Here is a 20635-nt window from a genome sequence, read left to right on the forward strand (position 1 = left end):
TAGCTACCTGAATAACTCGAATTCGATCTATTTATCCATTTAGGTTAATTTTTTTAAATAACATATTAACTATAAAATTTATGATATTTTATAAAAAAATAATAAGGGTATACCCACATATAAAAAATTAAGGAACAAATATGTTAAACATATCATTTTTTGATACAAAATAGGTTCGAGTGTCAACCCAAATTTCAACCCATTTATTAAACGGGTCAATCCTAACTTGAATTTTTTTAGGAAAATTCAGGTTGGGTTGGCGGATCAGGTTTTCATTAGGGATGTCAAAACTAGTCAGCGGATCAAGTTCGGGTCAAACCCGACTTTGACCCGCTTAGTTTTGACTTAACCCGGATCCGACCCGACTTGAATTTGGATCATTTATCTTAACCCGAATCTGACCCGATCGGGTTTCGGGACAACCTGAATTGACCCGACAACCCGCTTTGTTTGAAATTTTTATTTTTTAAATTGAATTGTTTACAGTTTACTAGTTTATTGTATAAAAAGTTTTGATTAGTGTATAAAAGAAAATTTTAAGTAGATTTAAAATTTACAAATAATTTTGTGCTTATTTTTTTAAAACATTGAGCATTTGAGCAATTTTTTTATTTCAAAATCAGCAATAGCAAATTGAAAAAAAAATCTGTGAATTAATACATGAAATCTGTACATCAATTTTTTGTACAACAATTTATTTTATTTCCTTGCAGGGCCAATAAGATCAATTTTGCAACACACGAATTAATTTTCCTTGCAGGGAATAATTTTTCTTATTTCCTTCAGCAATGCACGAATAAATTATAAATTCAACAGATAATTTTGCAACTGATCTATTTGCATTCTAGCCAAATTGATCTATCGCATTCCAGTGGAGAACAATCTATCTTCAAGACTTCAAGTAGAATTAAATGCAAAAAAAAATGGTTAAATAGATAATATTTTAAAATATGAGTTCTTAGGAGATTTGTTAATAGCTCAGATTTATCCTTCAACTTATTCAGCAACTAATAAAATGTGAGTGAGTAACAAATATATAAATCTATTTTAACCCCTCCTGAACTATAAAATTAACAATGTGTGCAGTATATCGGACATGAAAAAATGCTCGTTCACTTAGCAGACCATTAGGCATTGTCCAAACTCCAAAGTGCTATTGAAGAGCTTGGCCTCTATTTTCCATTCAAGCACAAGAGATTATAACTTCTCAAATATCAATATTCCATCATAAGGGGGTGGCATGAAAGAAAAACTTATGATCTTTTTATGTAGGTTCCAATCATTATCGATAAAATGCACTGTTAAGCAAATAACCCGTTAGTGTTTATAGACGTCCATAGAGCTGATGTTAGACAAAATTTGCTAGTGCACTTAGATAATTGTGATCGTATATAAGTTTTTTCTTTAGTGAATAATTTTTTATAATCATTCCTTGAAGTATTCCTAGAAAATAGTTGTAGGTCTCGACGAAGATATGACAAAAGTGTTCGAACACTAACACATTCAACACAATGGAAGGGCAAAACATGCATAATGATACATACAGTAAATAAATCGCAAAATTCTGCCAAATAAAACCTACAATCAGCCATAGAAATAGATGAGTTAGAGTTGTTTGGCAGTATAAGCTTACCTATATCCCGCAAATCTCTTCTCTTGCAATTTTGCAAGTGGTACCTTAAATTACCAGTGCTATTTTGCTATCACATAGAAATTGTGTACTGCATTTTTTACATTTACACATTTTATTTATAATCTTTGACATTAGATAACATCTCAAATTGACCCCAAACAGTGAAGTCATCCTTCTACCCTTCTTAAGAATTTATGAACCATCAGTATATGCATCATTAGATGGCTCTACCACATTATCACCACTACTACCCACTTGCTCATTCTCATCAACAAAATTATCATGAAAGGTGTTTGAATCCTTCATCTAGCTAACCAAAATATGATACATGTAGTAAATAAATATGTCATATAATTTCTTAAATGTCAAACTAGTTATGTAGTACACAACAATGAACAATGTAAACCATGAAAGAGATCAAGGAACAATTCTGATTTCAATTGCGAACAAAACACTAAAACCTAACTACAAATTACCCAGCAACCATTTCCACACCACTAAAACCGAACTATAAATTTAACAATATAAACTAAGTGAAAAAGGTCAACAACGGTGATTTCAGTTGCATTGTTGCAATAGGCATGTAACAACGTTCAACGCAAACTAAGAGCTTAATAGCATATAACAATAAACAATGTCGAGTACAGGAACGGAGCCACACGAGAACTAAAGAACAATTCCAAGTCTCCAACATCAACTAAGTTAATATCATATTTGTTGCATGATGTTACAATGTAACCAATGCAATTATAGGTAATATTTTAAAGCATTTATGATTCAACAAATAAAAAATGAAAAGCCATAAAAATTCATAAGGAAAAATGAAAGAAAAGAAATTGAAGCCCTAACTGCTTGTTTGCTTCAATGCAAAACTGCTAAAATCAAGAGGTCCGAGACCAATCTTCATTTGCAAGTGCTATAAACAAAATATTAAACAACATAACATTAAAAATTTTCAACATGGTAAGCATTAAAGCTCACGAAAAAAACCCTAAACTCAAAAAAGTTTAGCCTACAATAATCACCTATTCTTCAACTTCTAAAATATCAAAAAATCAAAACATAAAAGAGATACCAATAGTGTTATTGTTCTTGAGAGTTGAGGCTACAATGCTGACATGAAAGGAGATTGGGAGAACTTATGGTTTATGAACGCATGCAACGGCAAGAATCTAAGTAGCGAATAAACTGAAGGAATTAGAACTTAGAAGAGGAAGGAAGAGAAATGAAGGAGTTGGAACTTAGAAGAGTAATGCAAGTGAGAAGAGCTCCCGCAGAGAAACCCAGAAAAGATGAAGGAAGAAGTCATAGAATGAACGAGCAGTCACCTAATGGGTGAAACAAAAAGAATTATAAGATTGTAACTTTGTAAGTCAGCCTGCTGCGGCGCTGCCCAGTTTAATTACGGATTAGTCTCAGGTTTTCAGGTTAAACCGGATCCGACCCAAAAGTTGAAACAGGTCAAAAATCGGGACTTGAATCCGACCCATTTTTCAAACAAGTTAACCCTAACCCGAAAATTTTAAGTCGTGTTCATGTCAAGTTTCCGGGTCATGTCAATTTTTAACCCTAGTCATTATTGACACCCCAACCCCCTCCCCAACGTGTCCGGTCGTCATTATTATTTTGTTGAGTGCCAACATTGCCCTAGACACTATCATCATAGCAATCATCATAACAACTCATAAATAAACAAAATATGATATTTTTAAGATATCAATTTTATTGTTGTGTCCATCAAAATATAAATAAAAAACAAAAAAACAAGTGTGGCCTTAAAATGGAGAGCGATTATTCTGTGTGGACACCGGATGGGAGAACCGTCCGATTCAACATTCGGTACCGAGCAATACCGAGTAGTACCGAGCACAGTACATTTTTTAAGTACGTGACGTATTTTTATTGGTCTCTAGACGAATCTAAATCCGCACTAATAATTTTTCCTTAAAATGCCCTCCTTAGTTTATAATGGTTATGTTTTCGGAAATAACTATAATAAAAAGTGCAAACAGTGATAGAAAGATATTTCACATTTGAGCAATTATCATCAGAAATAAAAGCCTATTGAAGCGTCAAATTGAAGAAAAACGTTTAGTCCAGCTATTTATTTCCTTGCAATTTCCACTCGCCCACTTCTGCGTTTCGAAGAGCTGACTCGGTCAGGCTGTTATCCACCAGATCGTTTAACAAGGTAATCTCTTCTTCTCCGTCCTCTCGATTTTGATTGATTATACAGTTCTGTTCTCAATCTGCCAATTTTATTAGAGATTTCTCTAGGTTTTCGTAAGGGGCTTGGATTTTTTTGCCTTTTATGATGCTTTTCCGACCTTCGAGGTCATGGTGTTTTTTTTTTTTTTTGGGAAATTGGGTCATGGTGTTGTAATTTCACCCATTTTTGATCGAATTTTAGTTTTCCATATAGGAGGGATGTCTTCTTCGCTTCTTGCTTAGGGTTGTTTCGAATCTCTTTAGATAATACTCTTTCTTGGGTTTCTTCCTTTTAGGATGTGCTTTTTCAGACAAGGTTTCTTGCTTTGGAGTTGTGCCCGTTATGAGAATTTTTTTCAGCCGTGACCTGGATTTTGATTAGATCTATTTTTTGTATGCCTTGCTTCCTACTATTTGAAATGGATTTTTAGGTTTTGCGTTCTCTGTTATGTTAGGTTCTTCTCACAACTTCGTTACTGCAGTTGAACGAGAGGCTAAAGTGGAGATTGGGCGATGGCTGATGCTATGACTACTAGCCACTGGTGCCACATGTGTCGGCAAAGAGTGAACCCACTCTTGGAAACTGAGCTTAAGTGCCCTTTTTGCGATTGTGGATTTGTGGAAGAAATAGCCGGAAGGGAGGCGGCCGAATCCGAAGATGTTGGATCCGAGCGAGCCGTCTCTTCATGGGCTTCAGTAATGATGGATATGATGGGTAATCCGTCTCGCCGGTCTCGGAGCCGGAGATTTTCAAGAATAGAAGATGATGATGACTCTGATCTGGAGCGTGAGCTAGAATCCATTCTGTGGAGGCGACGGCGGGAGACAGATGAGGATGTCTGGAGAACTAGGATGGATGAGGATGATGAGGATTCGGATGCTGAGAATGAACTGGAGTCTATTTTGCAGAGGAGGAGGCAGAATTCAGCCATACATCAACTGCTTCGTAGCCTCCGAGATGATTTTAGGTCGGAATCTGATGAACCTGAGATGGAAAGGGAGGTGGAGAGGGAAAGGGAAAGCGACAGCCTGGTTCTGATTAATTCTTTTAATGAGGCTGTTATCCTTGAAGGATCCTTTGATACTGATCAGAACCCAAATCAAGAGTCAGATAGTACTACCATTGGTGCCTCCATTGGAGATTACTTTGTTGGACCCGGACTTGAAATGCTATTCCAGCATTTGGCTGAGAATGATCCCAACTGCTATGGCACGCCACCTGCACAGAAAGAGGCTGTAGATGCGTTGCCAACTGTGAAACTTCAGGAGAATATAAACTGTCCGGTCTGTTTGGAGGATCTAGAAGTTGGAATGCAAGCTAAAGAAATGCCATGTAACCATAAGTTTCATAAAGATTGTATTTTTCCATGGCTGGAGCTCCATAGTTCTTGCCCGGTATGCAGGTTTCAGTTGCCTGCTGATGAGTCAAAGGATTCAAGTGGGTCAATTGTTGAGAGTAGGGAGAGGGGAGTTAGTAGTGATGATGGTATAAGAGGAAGGAGGGATAGATCTAGGACTCCTCCTAGGACCTTCAGTGGAACGTTTTAATATTCTGTTTTCATGGTAATGAAAAAGCTTTCTTGACTGAGCTGCACTCATTCTCAGCATCTAATCACAAAACTCCTGTAGATGTTTACTTTATGCTAAGCTTTTCCGGCCTTATGTACATAGTCTTGTAATTCCATACCTTTTATTATGGTAGTGCGGACTGCAGAACCAGAGAGCACATTTTGTTAAGTATTTCAGAATTTCCTGCCTTCAATCCATGTGGAGCCAACCGGGCTTTGCTGAATTGATGTGAGCTTTCTCGTTATGTTTGCACTTCGTTTCTTCATAGTGGTTCGACTTTGCACTTAAGTCTGGTAAGCAGTTTGAATGAGGATCAATTATCAACATATGCTGAGATGGCTCTTTCTGTTTGTTGATTTGGATTATGCTTCCTATTACTTATGGCCTGTCTTGTATGTGTTGCTTTATAATGTAGAAAAACTTTATAGGAATATCATTTTTCTATTAAACATCTTTCATGTTGATTTTATGGTTAGAACTGTAGAGACTTAGTGGCTCTTGGCAGATATTATGTTACAGATATGTGATTTTTAGCCATTAGACTGAACTTTCTTTAATTACCAGTTGAAATGTGTTTTTTGCATTTTTTACTTGCCAATTGCAGAAACTTTGAAATGATCACGACTAAAGTGTACTAACATCTTGAGAATCTATGTTGGAATATCCTCTACTGCATAGCAAGACCTTGCAGATATGCTTAAATTTTTTAAGGGCACAGTATGCCCACTGCTCTAATTTTTTTGCAAGGAACAGATGGACAGGAATTGTGTCTTTTTTTTTTTTTTTTTTTACGTAGAATATTCTTTGATAAGTTGTTAGAATCCAAAATACGGATCTCCATCATGTACTTTTCTTTAGAGTCTTGCTCATATTGTCTCTTGTGTTTTGGGTCACGAGTTCTTTTACATATTTAACATCCAGTATGTTGGGTCACTGTCCTGATTATGTGAGTTATATGAGTCCTGATTATGTGTTACATTGCCTTGTATTTGGTCTTGCATGTGCTTGAGTTAGCCCAGCTTTTTCCCTTGAACTTTTGGGCCAGTTCTTTGACTACCACCGCATTATTTGGCTGCCAATTCATCCTTTGGTATTGTATCATTTTCTACTGCCTATTCACCCAACTTTATCTCTCTCTTGTGTAAATAAAAGATAATATTGACCTTAGAAATACTTTGCATTTATTGCCTTCCGTTCAAAAATGCATTCATGCACTTAGGTATTAAAAAAAAAAAACTTAAAAAATTCTCACCAAGTCTTCAAACCCCACTAAATCATGTACATTTATATATATATTACATTTTTATATATTTATTCCATGGTAAATATATATAATGAATGTTGAATGAAATTTGTTTCTGTTGTGTGAAATACTCTTCTTTATTTGCTTTTCACTTCAAGTGAAGGACTTTTTGAGTGTCTGAATTTAGGCCTAGTTTGATTGGAAGTTTTTTGTGCTTATTCCTTTTTAAAATGATAAATTTATTTCTTCTTTACTATTTGGTTCCTCAAACCACATTCCCAATAACACCATTTTTTTTAATTTTTCTGATGTTTTAATAAAGCTTTTTATATATGCTTCTCCCTTGAAAATTTTCTTTCTCTGAAATGATGTTTCTTACAACTACTTTTTACAAAAGTACCGGATAACCAAATGAAGCATTAATATTGAAGGACTTCCGAAAAATAAGGAGATTATTGCGACAATAGCTGTTCTTAGATGCCGCCTTCAGTTATCCACAACTCCATTTCTGGTTGTGTTTAACACCTACACAAGGTTAGATCATTCTCTAAGTTTGTACTTTTCTTTCTTACTTATTATGGTCAGGCATCTTTATTGGTTAACATTCCTTGAGCTAGCATCACTTTTCTTTCATTATGCTTGTTATTGTTCAAATAAGTTTATGATAGTTGTGTACTTAAACATAGCTCGAGTAAGAAATCTATTACCATGGATGTTGTAATAGGCTTTTACATTCCAAGCCAGAAAAAAAAAATCAGTTTTTGTTCTCCCTCTGACACCGGCCAGGTAGGGGGCTCGATGAATACACGTCGAGGATCCGGTGACGGTCGCCGGACACCGCTCCAAGAACTTCTTGGAGGAAAGATCCACCACCTAAGAATCACTCTTAGGATACAGGAAACACATGAGATAAACTCAAATTTTATTCATATCAAAATCTATCTCTATTACAAGTAAAGGCTCCTATTTATAGACAAAGGTAACCCATAATAGGCTACACTCAAAACAAGAGAGCGCTAATTCTATGTAGCCATATACGCTACCAAAAGAAATAAAACTAGACTGAAGTTTAATCGGATAAATCAGCTCAGCTCCGGCGTCACCCTCCCCCTCCCTCTCTCTCTCTCTCTCTCAAACCAAGAAGAACAAGTAGCTCCCCTCAAGAAATCCCAACACTTGCCATTGTTGTTATCATTTGTGTATCGTAGTATTGTTAAAATTAAGTGAGAAACTCTAGATCTTCACTTTATTAGGTCATGTAATGTACTCGATCTTAAAATTTTGGTTTACACATCATTGTATTTTTATAGTAGAGCAAATGTATATTTCAAATCTGAACCTTTTTTGTCACTTTATATTCTATCCTCATTTGTTGCTCTCAGTATTTTGATCATAATTTAACCATTTTACATCCAAATCTTACGTACAAGTAGTTAACTTTCATCAGCTTTTCCAAAAGAATGCTTTTTCAAGAATTTTCTTCGAAAGCTTTTTCTTCAAATCTTTCCATTTTGATACTTTCAATATGTCTGCTCGTAGTGGGCGCCCGTAGCTAATCGGAATGGCTTATTATGATGGATATTCTTTTCCACATGAAACCTAGTCAAACCTTTATACCTGAGAGTAACATCGTAAACATTATATAGATTGTCATATATATATATATATATATATATGACCCCTTGTGCTTTGGGTTATGAGTTATTTATTGTATTTTGACCTCCTATGTTAGGTTATTAGTCATATGAGTTGTGTGAGTCATTATCATGTGATTCATTGGGTATTTGGGTTATATTGAGTCCTTTATGTGCTTGAATTAGCATAGCTCGTTCTGTTGATCTTATTTTTACCACACTTAATTAAATCAAGTGCATTTAATATTTGGAAATACCTTGCATTTATAGCCTACCTTGGAAATACTTGCATGCACATAAAATGGGTGCAAAGTATTCCAAATACAAATTTGGTTTGAAGTAAAACACATATAGTTTAAAATCTTGGTGAATTTGGAATTCACTATCTAGTTTAATTTAGGTATATTTGGAATTCTTCCAATTTATGCGACTTTCAAATATACAGTAAAATCATCTCCATTGTTACTTCCCATCGCTAGCAACCGCTATTACCGGCCATTGCCGTCGACCACCACCCAGTTCTAGCCGTCGTTGTTGCTACCGCCGCCACTACTATCAGTTGTCGCCGATCACCACCGCCCTATCACCAGCCGTTGGTCACCATCTTTGGACTTTGTACTGCATTCATATGAGGTTGTTTGGTTGGCTAAAAAAAGAATGCAATATAAAAGTAATTCTTTAGAGTTATTTGAATAAGTGTAAAGTAAATGTTGATGATTTTTTATTATTATTTGAAGTAAAATAAATGTAGTGTTAACTCCAAAGATGGTGGTGGTGATTGGTAGTCGGTGATGGCTTTGGATGGTGGCAACGGTGGCTGTTAGCCGGCGATCAGTGATGGTGGCAGTCAAACAAGCTTGCTTACGGTGTTACCGGTTCTCACTCAAAACTAAGCGAGTTTAGTTTACCTCAAAAATGAACTAAAATGGTTTACACTACATTTGCTTTACTTTGCATTTCATTTTCATCCAATCAAACAATAATATTTTCAAAATCCCATGCATTTGAAATACTTTACACTCACTTTACTTTCAACAAAGTCAAACAAAAAAAAAATGTTATCACTCGTATTTATTTTACACTCATTCAAATAACTCAAAATAATTTAAATATACTTTATTTCTTATCTTCAAATCAAATAGCACCTATATCTTTAAAATCCGCAAAACCTGAACTTGTGGGCCTTTGGGCCCCCTTCCCATGCATCCAACTTTTGAGCGCTCTAATGCAGGCTAGAGGTTGCCTAATTTTTTGCTGACTGTTGAGCTGCCGCTTCTCCCACGCTACTTGAGTATGGAGTTCACAATCTTTGGATAAGCATTTCCAAGAAAAGGATATCGTGGTAGTAAAGGATTATTTGTAGAGGTTGACTTCAATTATCTCCAACTTCGCTATTGATTGTCTTAACACCTACACAATATTAGATTATTCTCAAAGTTTGTAATATTCTTTCATATTTTCTAAGGCAGATTCTTGACTGTTTAACGTAAGCACCAACACCAATGGTCTTTCATTGTTCTTTTGATCGTACCAATAAGTCAAAAGCAGTTTTTTAATGCTGAGATTTCTAGTTTAATAAATTTGTATTAAAAAGTTATTTTATAAAGCAATGAGAAAACTGTCACAAATGAAAGTTAAGATTGTAAATTCTTTCTTACTTTCTTAATATTAGACTCGATTGATTAATGTAGTTAGAATTTATTACTATATTGTATTTAAATTAAAGAAAATAAAAGTTATTGAAAATTGAATAGATTTGATCAAGTTAAAATTTTATTTGATATACTTTGATTTGAAAATTTTTATGATTTAAAATTTAAAATTGAAACAAATTAATTTTAGATATTATTATAAGTTTTGGTGCATGAGTTTTTGTGATTTTGGGGGTGGACTGTTCAGTGATTTTGATGGCTCTGAGATTCTTTGTTGTTTGGATTTAAGTTTTGAATATAAAATAAAATTAAAAAAAAAAAGTTTTGAATATAAAATATCTTAGTTGATAGATAATGCTCTCATTAATCGATCAAGATGTGTAATGTTTGAGATTTTTTTTGTCATATTGGTGATGCTAATCATGTTAGTATATTTATACTTGTCTTGATATGTTGGTTGAGAGTTTATATGAATTTGTTTTAATTGATTTAAATATTTAAAAAAAAAAAAAGTCAGTATCCTTTCCCAGCTTGTTTATTGGCTCTTCTGTGGCTTGATTAGTGGTGCTTATCTCATTCTAGTGGTTGTGAAAAGCCCTTGTGACAGGCATGCTTTTTAACAAGTGGCGACTTTTCTGTATGTTTTTTTAAATAAATTTTTTGTGATGTTTACTCAAATGATATGATTTTTTAGCTCTTTTATTATTATTATTATTATTATTATTATTATTATTATTATTATTATTATTATTATTATTATTATTATTATTAAATTGCTTTAATCGGATACGTATCTGGAAGCATCTCTGAATTGAAAATATCAGAAATTAAGTTTGGGGCTATCCAAACTTCGACTTAAGCAAACTTATAATTAAATTGAACATCTTAATGAGATGAACCTAATGATATCAAAATTCGTCCAATATGAACCCAAATGGGTTCAAATCAAAGGACCAAAATATATTTGGAAGCTTAAAGGTATTAATTAGATGATCAAATGATATTCAAATATGATATGATTACAGTCAAATTGAGCAGCTCGACAAGATGAATCCAAGAAGCCCAAGTTCTCTTAATTTCGAAATCATTATGGCAATTAAATATTGAATGAATGCATGATTTAAAATATGGGTCGTCTGATGGAGTACTTCGAATTTTGCTCTGGATCTTCTCCTTATTTGCAAATTGTGTCGTTCTCAAATTTATAAATATATCACATTCTACATGAGAGGGATCTTTGGTTGGATATTGAGGATAGCTCTGAGGCTCTTAAAACTCCACTACACACGAACTTCCTTCAACCAACCATCATCGGACCTTCGCCTGAGCGTACGATCGCCGTCGGACCTCAATCGGGTCGCTAACCACTGTTGGACATCTACTATATCACCAACCTCTGCCCGATTGCCGACATCCATCAGACCTCCAATCAACCGCTGCCAAACCTTTGCCCTATCGCTAACCACTGTTGGACATCCATCAGACCTCCAATCTCCCGGCCATTGCTATCAAAGTTTTGGCCTCCATCATCTGACAATGGTCATTTTAAACTCTTGAGTACGCATACGAAGTTAAACCAACCTTTCAACTATTGTAATTTAACCATCTCCAAGTTAAGTGATAGATCAACTTTTGTAATTTTCTCACATGGGCAATCCCTCTTGATTTTATCCCTTTTTGAGTTTTTTACGTAAAAAATTTTCTTATGTTCCCTTGCTTTCTCAACTATCTATTTGTGTATTGGATATTCGTGCATTGGTAAGAAAGAAAAACAATTTAGCAGTCCGCAACAGTTATAAATATAAGCCTATTGCTTTAAATTTTAAATGAAATCATTTTACCTATGATTGAATAAATTTTCAAATTTAATGTTACGAAATTAAGAATTTTATTCTTCGATTAAATAGGATGAATAACTAAAAATTGAATAAAATATCATACAAAAATTATTTAACATACATAAATTTAAGTATCAAATTTGATTTTAGTGAAGAAATTTAAGTCATGGGATTGATTTATTTTCCAAATTTGATTTTAGTTTTTTTTTTAAGCTACTCCTTTTATCTGATGTGTTATCTGACGAATAACAGGGAAGAGGAAAGAGAGGCAAAATCCTGTCTGGTAAGTTTGAGCTTAGGCTGACTTAAGCCTGAACTTAATAGTCCTTAAATGATGCATTTTCACATAATTGGGGAAGGCATTGTTACATTATAGAAAACATGAACACTTGCCGATGAATTCCATCGAAGAAGTTGGAGAAATCTTGAAGCATTGAAATTGTCTTTATGAGATCTGTTTTGGCACATGACGAAGTTAGAATGAGATTGTAGTCAGATGATAGTGTTCAAGATATTATAATATTGTGATTAGGAGATTGTAGTTGAGAGTTTGTGATTGGATGATGGCGATAAGGCAATAAAAGTCAAGTGATGACGGTTGCTCGCATTGATTGTCAGTATCGAATGTTAGATGGAGCTCTATAAGTCTTCAAATCTTTTTTCTCTCTCTCTCATTTCAAATCAAGGTCTTAGCCACAAGCCTTTTTCATGTAAAAAATGTGAATTTATTTGTAATTTACTTAGTGATATTTTTAGTATTCTATCAAAATCTATAAAATACATCACGGACATCCTGTATTAATTTCTTAATACTTTTAGCATTTTAGTGTATTAATGACCCTAAAATTGTGTGATCCCGAGTTCGTTGAATTCCTCTCATTGGGGCACTCATTTTAATGACGAGAAGTGATCATAATGCTCAAATGTCAAGTGAAGCTCTAGAGTTTTTCAGATCTTTGAGTACTCTCCAATTTCAAGTAAAAGTTTTGATATGTCACCAAAAAATATTCTTGATCCACAACGAATCTCGAGGCAAAATCAAGTTGAAAACTTCTGAAATTAAAATTGGGATCATCTGAACTCTGATTTCAGCAAACTTATAGTCAGACTGATCGTATCAAAAATACGAACCCAACGACACCAAATTCAACACAATCCAAGCTCAAATGGGTCCAAATCAAAGACTCGAAGCGCTTTAGGAAGGTTCAAATTACAATTTGGATTACCAAATTGTTTCCAAACGTGACATGCTTATAGTTGAATCGAGCTACTCGACGAGATGAATCTAACGAGCCCAAGATCATCAAATTATGATATCATTAAGACATTCAAATGTTCCATAAACGCTCTATGGTCGAGGGAATCAATACGGATCATCTGATGGAGCTCTCCAAACCTACCTATGATCTTCTCTATATTTATGGGGTCTGCCACCCATGAAAATCTATAAATAGAACACCACTCTCTACATGAGTGGGACCTTTGGCTAGAGATTGGAGAGAGCTATGATGTCACGACCCGACCCGAGACGAGACGGATCCCGCCCGCGCTGGATCGCGACGGAGCTGCACTAACCAGGATCTAGCTTTGGAATTTGGTTCGGAACTCTGACTTATTTTCGTCCAGACGATCCTGATTTCGTCCAGACGAACCATACAGCCAAAGGGAGGCATAAGTATGATTTTCTCTGCACAACCTGTACCGATCGTCCCGGACGATCCGACTTCGTCCGAACGAACCTGGAGCAAAAACTGATATTACATATGAAGCTTCAAAAGATCCAGTACCACTGCCCAGCTGATGACCGTCATCAGACTTCAACTTGACCATCGTCGGACCACCGCCCTACTGCTGATCGCCGTCGGACTTTAGCCCGACCACTGTCAGACCACCGTCTTGCCTCCAACAGCCACCGGACTTCAGCCCAACCATCGTCGGACCACCGCCTGGCTGTCGACCGTCATTGAACCTCCACCCGACCGTCGATCGCCTCTAGACTTCGGCCCTACCTTCATCGGATCACCGTCGAGTGACTCCAAACTTCCACCTAGCAGCCGAGCATTGTCGAACTTTTCACCCGACCTTTGTCGGATCATTCCTCATCATCTGAACTTCTGCCCTGAAGTTATCGGACTTCCGCCTGATAGTCGTGAAATATTAGCCTAACTATCCAAACTACTGCTATTTGACCGCTCCTAAGGCAAGGGATAGGTCAATATTTATAATTCACTCAAATTTAGTGAAATCTTTTCGTCTGGGCAAAACCCGTAGTTTTTCTCTCTTTGGGCTTTCCACGTTAAAAAGATTGGTGTTTTATTTCTCTCTTTCTATTTGTGTGCTGGATATCTGTGCATTTTTAAAACAAAAAATTTACTCACTCTACCGCTGTGAATATCCTAGCCCGCAACAAGTTTAATCCTTAAACTCCCCTTCATTTGGAAAAAAAAAAAAAGAGGGTCCATTTATAAATTTTTAGAGTAGTGCATTAGTAATTTAATCAAAATCTTAAAAAAATACTTCTTTAAATAACTCATATTGATTGTCTAATATAACTTAATCAATGTTCTCATAATTGAGTGATCTTAGGCTCAATTATATTTCAAGTTCTTAACTTTTGGCTTATTTAGTTTCAAAATAATGATTTTGATTACGTTGGATTCATCTCATTAAGATATTTAGTTCATTTATCAATTTGTTGAAATCAACGTTTGAATGGTTTTGAAGTCAATTCCAAAAAAAAATTAATTCTAAGATTGCATCAAAAGTAATTTAAAAAAATGCATCGAGAGCCATGTTTGACATATTATTTTCATATATACATTAAAAGCTTGATAAATTTACATTTAGAAAGTATATTTGTGATTTGGATATATTATATATTGAAGCAAATTGGATAAACAAGTTATAGGGATATGAAGGTGATGCGAGAAGAATGGAAAAAATAAAAAAGTAATTAGATTTTTGCTTTGTTTTGGTCAACCTTTTTATTATTTTATAAAGCAGATTTTTTGTACAAATTTTTTTTAACTAGAATTTTTTGTATTAGAAAATTACTTTAAAAATCAATAAAAAAACTGTCCAAACAAAACCTTAAGATAACTTAGGTAATGCAAGAGAGTACGGAAACCTCAAAGTAAGTTGAATGGTCTATTTGGGGAGAAATTATTACGTGCAGAGAAAGAACCGTTATGTTGTCTATATGAACAATAAAAGCGTAGTTATTGTTCTTAACTATGCTTTTACAGTTCGACATTATGCTTTTACTATTCACAGAAACATAACCGAACGGTTCTCCGTGGCCGATCTCCGCACGTAATAATCTCTCCTATTTGCAACAATTGTTTTATTATTTTGCATTTAAAATCACCATCAAAGTTTCATTAAGCTGCAATTTAATTATTATTATTTCGTTATTTAAAAAAAATGTGAAGCAACTTTTAATAATAAGACACGTTATATGATAGCTGTAAGGAAGCTATCGCCTGATTTCTTTAAGAAAAAAAAAAAAACTATAACGTACAAAGGCCAAAGACCAAAGACCGGCCTTCAGGTCTTTGAAGCTGGCTGCAACTTTTTCTATGATATGAAACTACTTTAAACTACTCTTTACAATATCTGCTAAGCTATTGCCAAATTTTAAAAAATAAAATAAAATTTTATAACAACCACACCTACCTAAAGCGGCTGCAACTTTTTTTTTCTTAAGATAGTTATTAAATAATTATGAGAAAAATATTTCTTCTAAATGGTATGCAAGGGGCTCTTAAATATTACGAGTGTCTAATTTGCATTTTCTATTATTTTTAAAAAATATCTAATCGCATTAGGCCAAAAAAGATTTCCGTTGCCGGGACTCGAACCCGGGTCTCTCGGGTGAGAGCCGAGTATCCTAACCAACTAGACTACAACGGATTTCTGTTCTCTAGGTTTGTATAAAGTTATAAATATAATTATTTTTCTAGGCACAACACTATTCTTACATTTTGTATTAATTTGTGAATAACACGTATTTCTGAAATTTACATGATTTATCAAACTTTATATAATATAAATTATATTATAACTATACTTATATAATATATTTATATTAAAATTAATTGATAAAAAATTATGTAAAATCATTATAAATATTATTTAAATTATGTAAATATTATAAAAATTTTAATTTAAATAATTAGAATTGATACATCATCAAAAAATTATCTTGATCGGGCACAAATCTCGAGACAAAAATCATTTGGAAAACTTCAAAGGTTAATTCAGAGACCATCCGAACTTCGATTACAGCAAACTTACAGTCGAATTGAACGTCTCAGAAATACGAACACAACGACACAAAATTTGACTCAATATGAGCCCAAATAAGTCCAAATCGAAGGACCGAAGCACTTTTGGAATGTTCAAACAATAATTTGGATTATCAAATACTATCCAAACGTGTCATGCTTATAGTGGAATCGAGCGGCTCGATGAGACAAATCCAATGAGCCCTAGATCGCTCAATTTTGATATCATTAAGACATTCAAATCTTCAATATACGGTCCATGATCAGAGGGATTCAACATCAGTCATCATTCAAACGACTCCCAATTTACCCCTGATCTTCCTCCTATTTATTGATTATGCTACTCTCAGAAAACTATAAATAGACCTCTCATTTCACATAGAAGGGGAACCCCAAAGGGTGAGAAGAAGGAGGCTCAAGCAAGAAAAGAAGAGAATAAAGCAAAGAAGATACTCCTCCTCGACCACCGCCGAACTTTTACATGGCAGCTTACTGACGTCGGAGTTTCTGCTAGAATGCAATCTAATGCCGGAGTTCTATTTAGACACCGACTGACGTCGGACTTCTGCTCGACGCAGGACCTCCGCTCGTCACCGAATTTCTACCTGACGTCGGACTTTACTCGACGCATGTCCTTCGCTAGTTGCTGAATTTCTACCCGATGTCGGACTTCTACCTGACGCCGAACTTTTACCCGACGCCAGACTTCCACTCATCGCTGGATTTCTACCTGACGTCAGACTTCTAACAGCTTTCAGACTTCTGCCCATCACCGGACATTCGTTGGACTTCTATTTAACAATGGACTTATATCCATCACGGACTTCTACCTGACATCGTCCTTCCGACCTCCGTCATTCGCCGACCACGGTCCTTCCGACCTCCATCATCCGCCGACCACAGTCCTTCCAACTTACGTCGCCCACCGTAGACCTGTCAAAAAACGGGTCACGGGTCGGGTTCGGGTCCAACCCGAAATTGACCCGATACTATTCAACCCGACCCGACCCGACCCGTTTTTGCAAACGGGTCGGTTTTCCGAACCCGAACCCGACCCGCTTCAGGTCCGGGTCAACCCGACCCGACCCGCTTCGGGTATATTTAATTAAATTCATTTTATTTAAATTTAAATCAAATTAAGGGTAGATTTACTTCAATTAATTTAAAATAAATCAAGATTAATTTAATTTGGGCAATAATATTTATAATTTTTTGAAATATTATTTACTTATTTCATAAAAAATCATTAAAATCCTCCAAAATTAATTAAAAACGGGTCAAAAAAATTTTCCCCCTTTTCAGGGGTTTTCGACGTAAAAATCTTGGTGTCTTTTATTAATAATGCACAATTTATCTTTATCTATGTACGTGTCGGATCTTCGTACAACGCTAAGACGCTAAACTTTGTATTACTCTACCGCCGCGAATACTCCAGGATGCAACAAGAATAAAGAATTAATTTGAATAAAAAAGTAAGTATTTTAAATAAAATAGTTAAATTAAATAAAAAGTTAATTTAATTATTTTAATATTAAAATTAATTAAAATTTTCTCACCACATTTCTCTCTCCATCTAGCCTCTCTCTCTCTCTCATCCTGAGGTGAGGAGAATACATCAAAAAATTTGACTAATTGTTTAGTTTTTTTTTAAATAGTCATTTCTCTCTCTCTCTCAAATTCTATTTCTCTCATATTTAATGTGAACATGCCAAACAAAATAGCGCATTCAGAATGCCCTATTTATTTAGGTGCATTATAAATGCACTATTTTATTTAGCAAATTTAATCCTTTTTAAATTTTGTATTAAATGTACCTTTTTTTTTTTGTTTATTTTGAAGATTAAGCTGCTCCTATATAAAATTTGCTTGTAGCACATATTGAATTGGTTGTGAGCTTAGGCATCCGATTACCCCTCAAAAAAAAAAAAAAAAACAGAAATTTTAGATCTGAACTTCACCCATAATGTGCATAAGTGAATGATCTTCAGCTTTAAATTAAGCTACAGTAAAACCATCTATCGTCAAACAGTTAATTGAGAGGGACAGCCGCTGCTCTTTTTCCATAAGAAGTCTTAATTATTTATATTATATTTTCAAGCCCAGGAGCCCACAATAACTTCTTAAACTCCAATCAACTTATATTTGCACATTTTCTAAACAATTTAATCTAAAGTCCTCTAACAGGTCTTCTTATTTATGCTCGAGATCATCTCCGCAGCAGCCAAAGACCAAAGCTGGAACCCGGTCATGACCCACAACTTCTCATCAGCCTATGGTGCAGTGGCGGGGCCCATAAATAATAATTTATCCGCTTTGAACCTACTATATCCAAAACCGACCCATTTACACAACTCTCCTTAGCCTATTGGTTGAGAGCTTAGGCTTCCAACTAAGAGGTCCAAGATTCGAGTCTATGTGTATGCGTTGTGTGTATGAGTTTGCCTTAATTGGCCTAAATGTCAAAAAAAAAAAAAAAAAACCGACCCATTTTATAAATAAAATTGTCTCTTTTTTAAAAAAAAATTAAAAATATATTTTGTAAGCTAAAATTTTTTATTTAACTGTTATTAATTATTATGTTTTTTTTTTCTGATTGCGCTTAATAGTTTATTATGATTTTTAACTTGCTATTATATCTGATTTTTTATCATTATATTTATATCTCTTTTTTTATATTACACTTATTTCAAAATTAAAATAAATTTAATGACTCTGAATCCATCCAAATTAAATTTGATTTGAATATCTTGATTTATCATATTTCTATATTTGCATGTGATTCATGGCCTAATTCGATATTTGATGTATATTGATACATATTTGAGACAACGATTTTGTTACTTTGCTTTCAAACAACAATCATAATGTTTTTAGATACTGATTTCTCACCATTTTTTTTTATAGTAGGAAGTTGTTTTATGTAATTATAACAGCGAAGTTCTTTTCTCTACAACAATTTCACAATCAACTTTATAAAACGCTGCAGTCATCCCAAATAGAGAGCTAGCTAATACACTCGTACATGTCTTTTAGGGTTTTAATTGATGATATCCTTGTAGATGTATTACATGCTAGAAATTTTTGAGGGGTGGAGATTTTAATATTTTAACTTTGTACAAAGATCTAGCATGCACATACAAAAGTTGTAAAAGACACATGGATTTCTTAAGTGAAAGATCTAAGAAGGGGAAAATCATAGGATTTGGCCTTGTTGCAATAATCCACTATATAATTATAGGTGATACGGCATCGCAAAATCATCTTGATCGGGCACGAATCTCGAGGCAAAAGCTAGTTGGAAACTTCAAAAATTAATTTCGGGAGCGAAGAGAGAGAAGAAGAAGAGAAGGAGAAGGAGAAAGGGGAATAGGAGATTCCTCACCTCCTCGACCACCGCCGCCGGAGCTCTTCCTGCCGCCTGAAGACGCCGGAACTCTGCCGGATTTTCAGGAAACGCCAGGAATTCGCAGAATTTTGTAAACTTCCTGGGAGAAACAAATTGTATTCTGATTATCCTAACTTGTGGTACGAATCAGCCATCTGTAATATGTTAAATCACTAGTTGAACTTTACAAATGGGCGAGGCCCCGTGGTTTTTTCTCTTTTGGGGTTTTCCACGTAAAAACCTTGGTGTTCACTTTCTCTTTCTGTTTGTGTGTGAAATACTCGTGCAACGCTATGACGCGAATTTACAAACTCTACCGCCGCGTATATTATAGCACGCAACAATAGGTATGAGTATTTACTTTTGGTCATAATCAAATAAAATAAGATTATAAATAATTGAGAATAATTGTCCAATTACAATTATGGAGAATACAAAAAATGGATGTTCACAAATAAACAATTATATCTCAATAATGGTGTTAGATGTTAATAGTCAAATAGTAATTAGATGATAGAAGTCTCATGATAGTGGTTGTGATTGTTGATGATGGTCATTGACGGTGATCATCAAAAATTACAATAGAGTTTTTCAACTGTCTGTGCTCTTAAACCTCTCTCATTTCAAAGATAAAGGCCTATTTTATACCTTTTTGAAATAAACATTTTGATAAATTTGATTAAAATTCAAAACATCTAGTTGTATGATTCATATTGATCCTCTTGATCATCGATTGTTTATCCAACATTTTGAGTGCATTAATGATGTCAGAGTTGAATCATCTTGGGCTCATTGGATTTGTATTGTTAAGCCGCTCGATTTAACTATAATCGCATAAAATTTCAAGGTCTTTTGATCCTTTAATTAATGTTCATTAATTATTAAATATGCTTCAGGCACTTGATTTGAATTTATTTAGACTAATATCATATCATTTATGGTGCTATAATTCACATTATTAAAAAATTCAGGTCGAGTACTATAAGTTTAATGAATTAAAGTTATAATTTTAAATTTAATTTAAAATTTTGTGTATTCAAATTTTGCCTTGAGATTCATATATATTGATCAATTAATATATCTAAAAAAGAAAAAAAAATTAAGTTTCACGATTTTCAATTTGAACTATAAAAAAAAAGTTATTCGATTTGAGTTTATTTTGGGGTTTTTTTTTTTTTTTTTTTTTT

At 34.3% G+C, this 20635-nt stretch overlaps 1 protein-coding gene and 1 non-coding gene across 3 annotated transcripts; one reads left to right on the plus strand and one right to left on the minus strand.

The window, feature by feature from the left end:
• The first annotated feature begins 3667 nt into the window (after positions 1 to 3667).
• Positions 3668 to 5874, plus strand: LOC110107180 (E3 ubiquitin-protein ligase SIRP1). Of its 2 annotated transcripts, none has more exons than XM_020837367.2 (2): positions 3668 to 3824; positions 4324 to 5874. In XM_020837367.2, the coding sequence occupies exon 2, from the start codon at positions 4355 to 4357 to the stop codon at positions 5387 to 5389; it is 1035 nt and encodes a 344-aa protein (XP_020693026.1). In that variant the 5' UTR covers positions 3668 to 3824; positions 4324 to 4354; the 3' UTR covers positions 5390 to 5874. The 2 variants fall into 2 exon arrangements, with proteins under 2 accessions (XP_020693026.1, XP_020693027.1); XM_020837368.2 differs by having other exon boundaries at positions 3679 to 3824; positions 4297 to 5874.
• Positions 5875 to 15616: 9742 nt separating this feature from the next.
• Positions 15617 to 15689, minus strand: TRNAE-CUC. Its single transcript has one exon. It is a non-coding gene; the product is annotated as a tRNA-Glu (tRNA).
• Between the last annotated feature and the right edge of the window lie 4946 nt (positions 15690 to 20635).

This window comes from Dendrobium catenatum, unplaced genomic scaffold, assembly GCF_001605985.2.
Source record: "Dendrobium catenatum unplaced genomic scaffold, ASM160598v2 fragScaff_scaffold_1189, whole genome shotgun sequence".
NCBI lineage: Eukaryota > Viridiplantae > Streptophyta > Magnoliopsida > Asparagales > Orchidaceae > Dendrobium > Dendrobium catenatum.

Excerpts from the sequence above, each read along its gene's own strand:
- LOC110107180 (XM_020837367.2), top strand. The coding sequence starts at position 4,355 with ATGGCTGATGCTATGACTACTAGCCACTGGTGCCACATGTGTCGGCAA.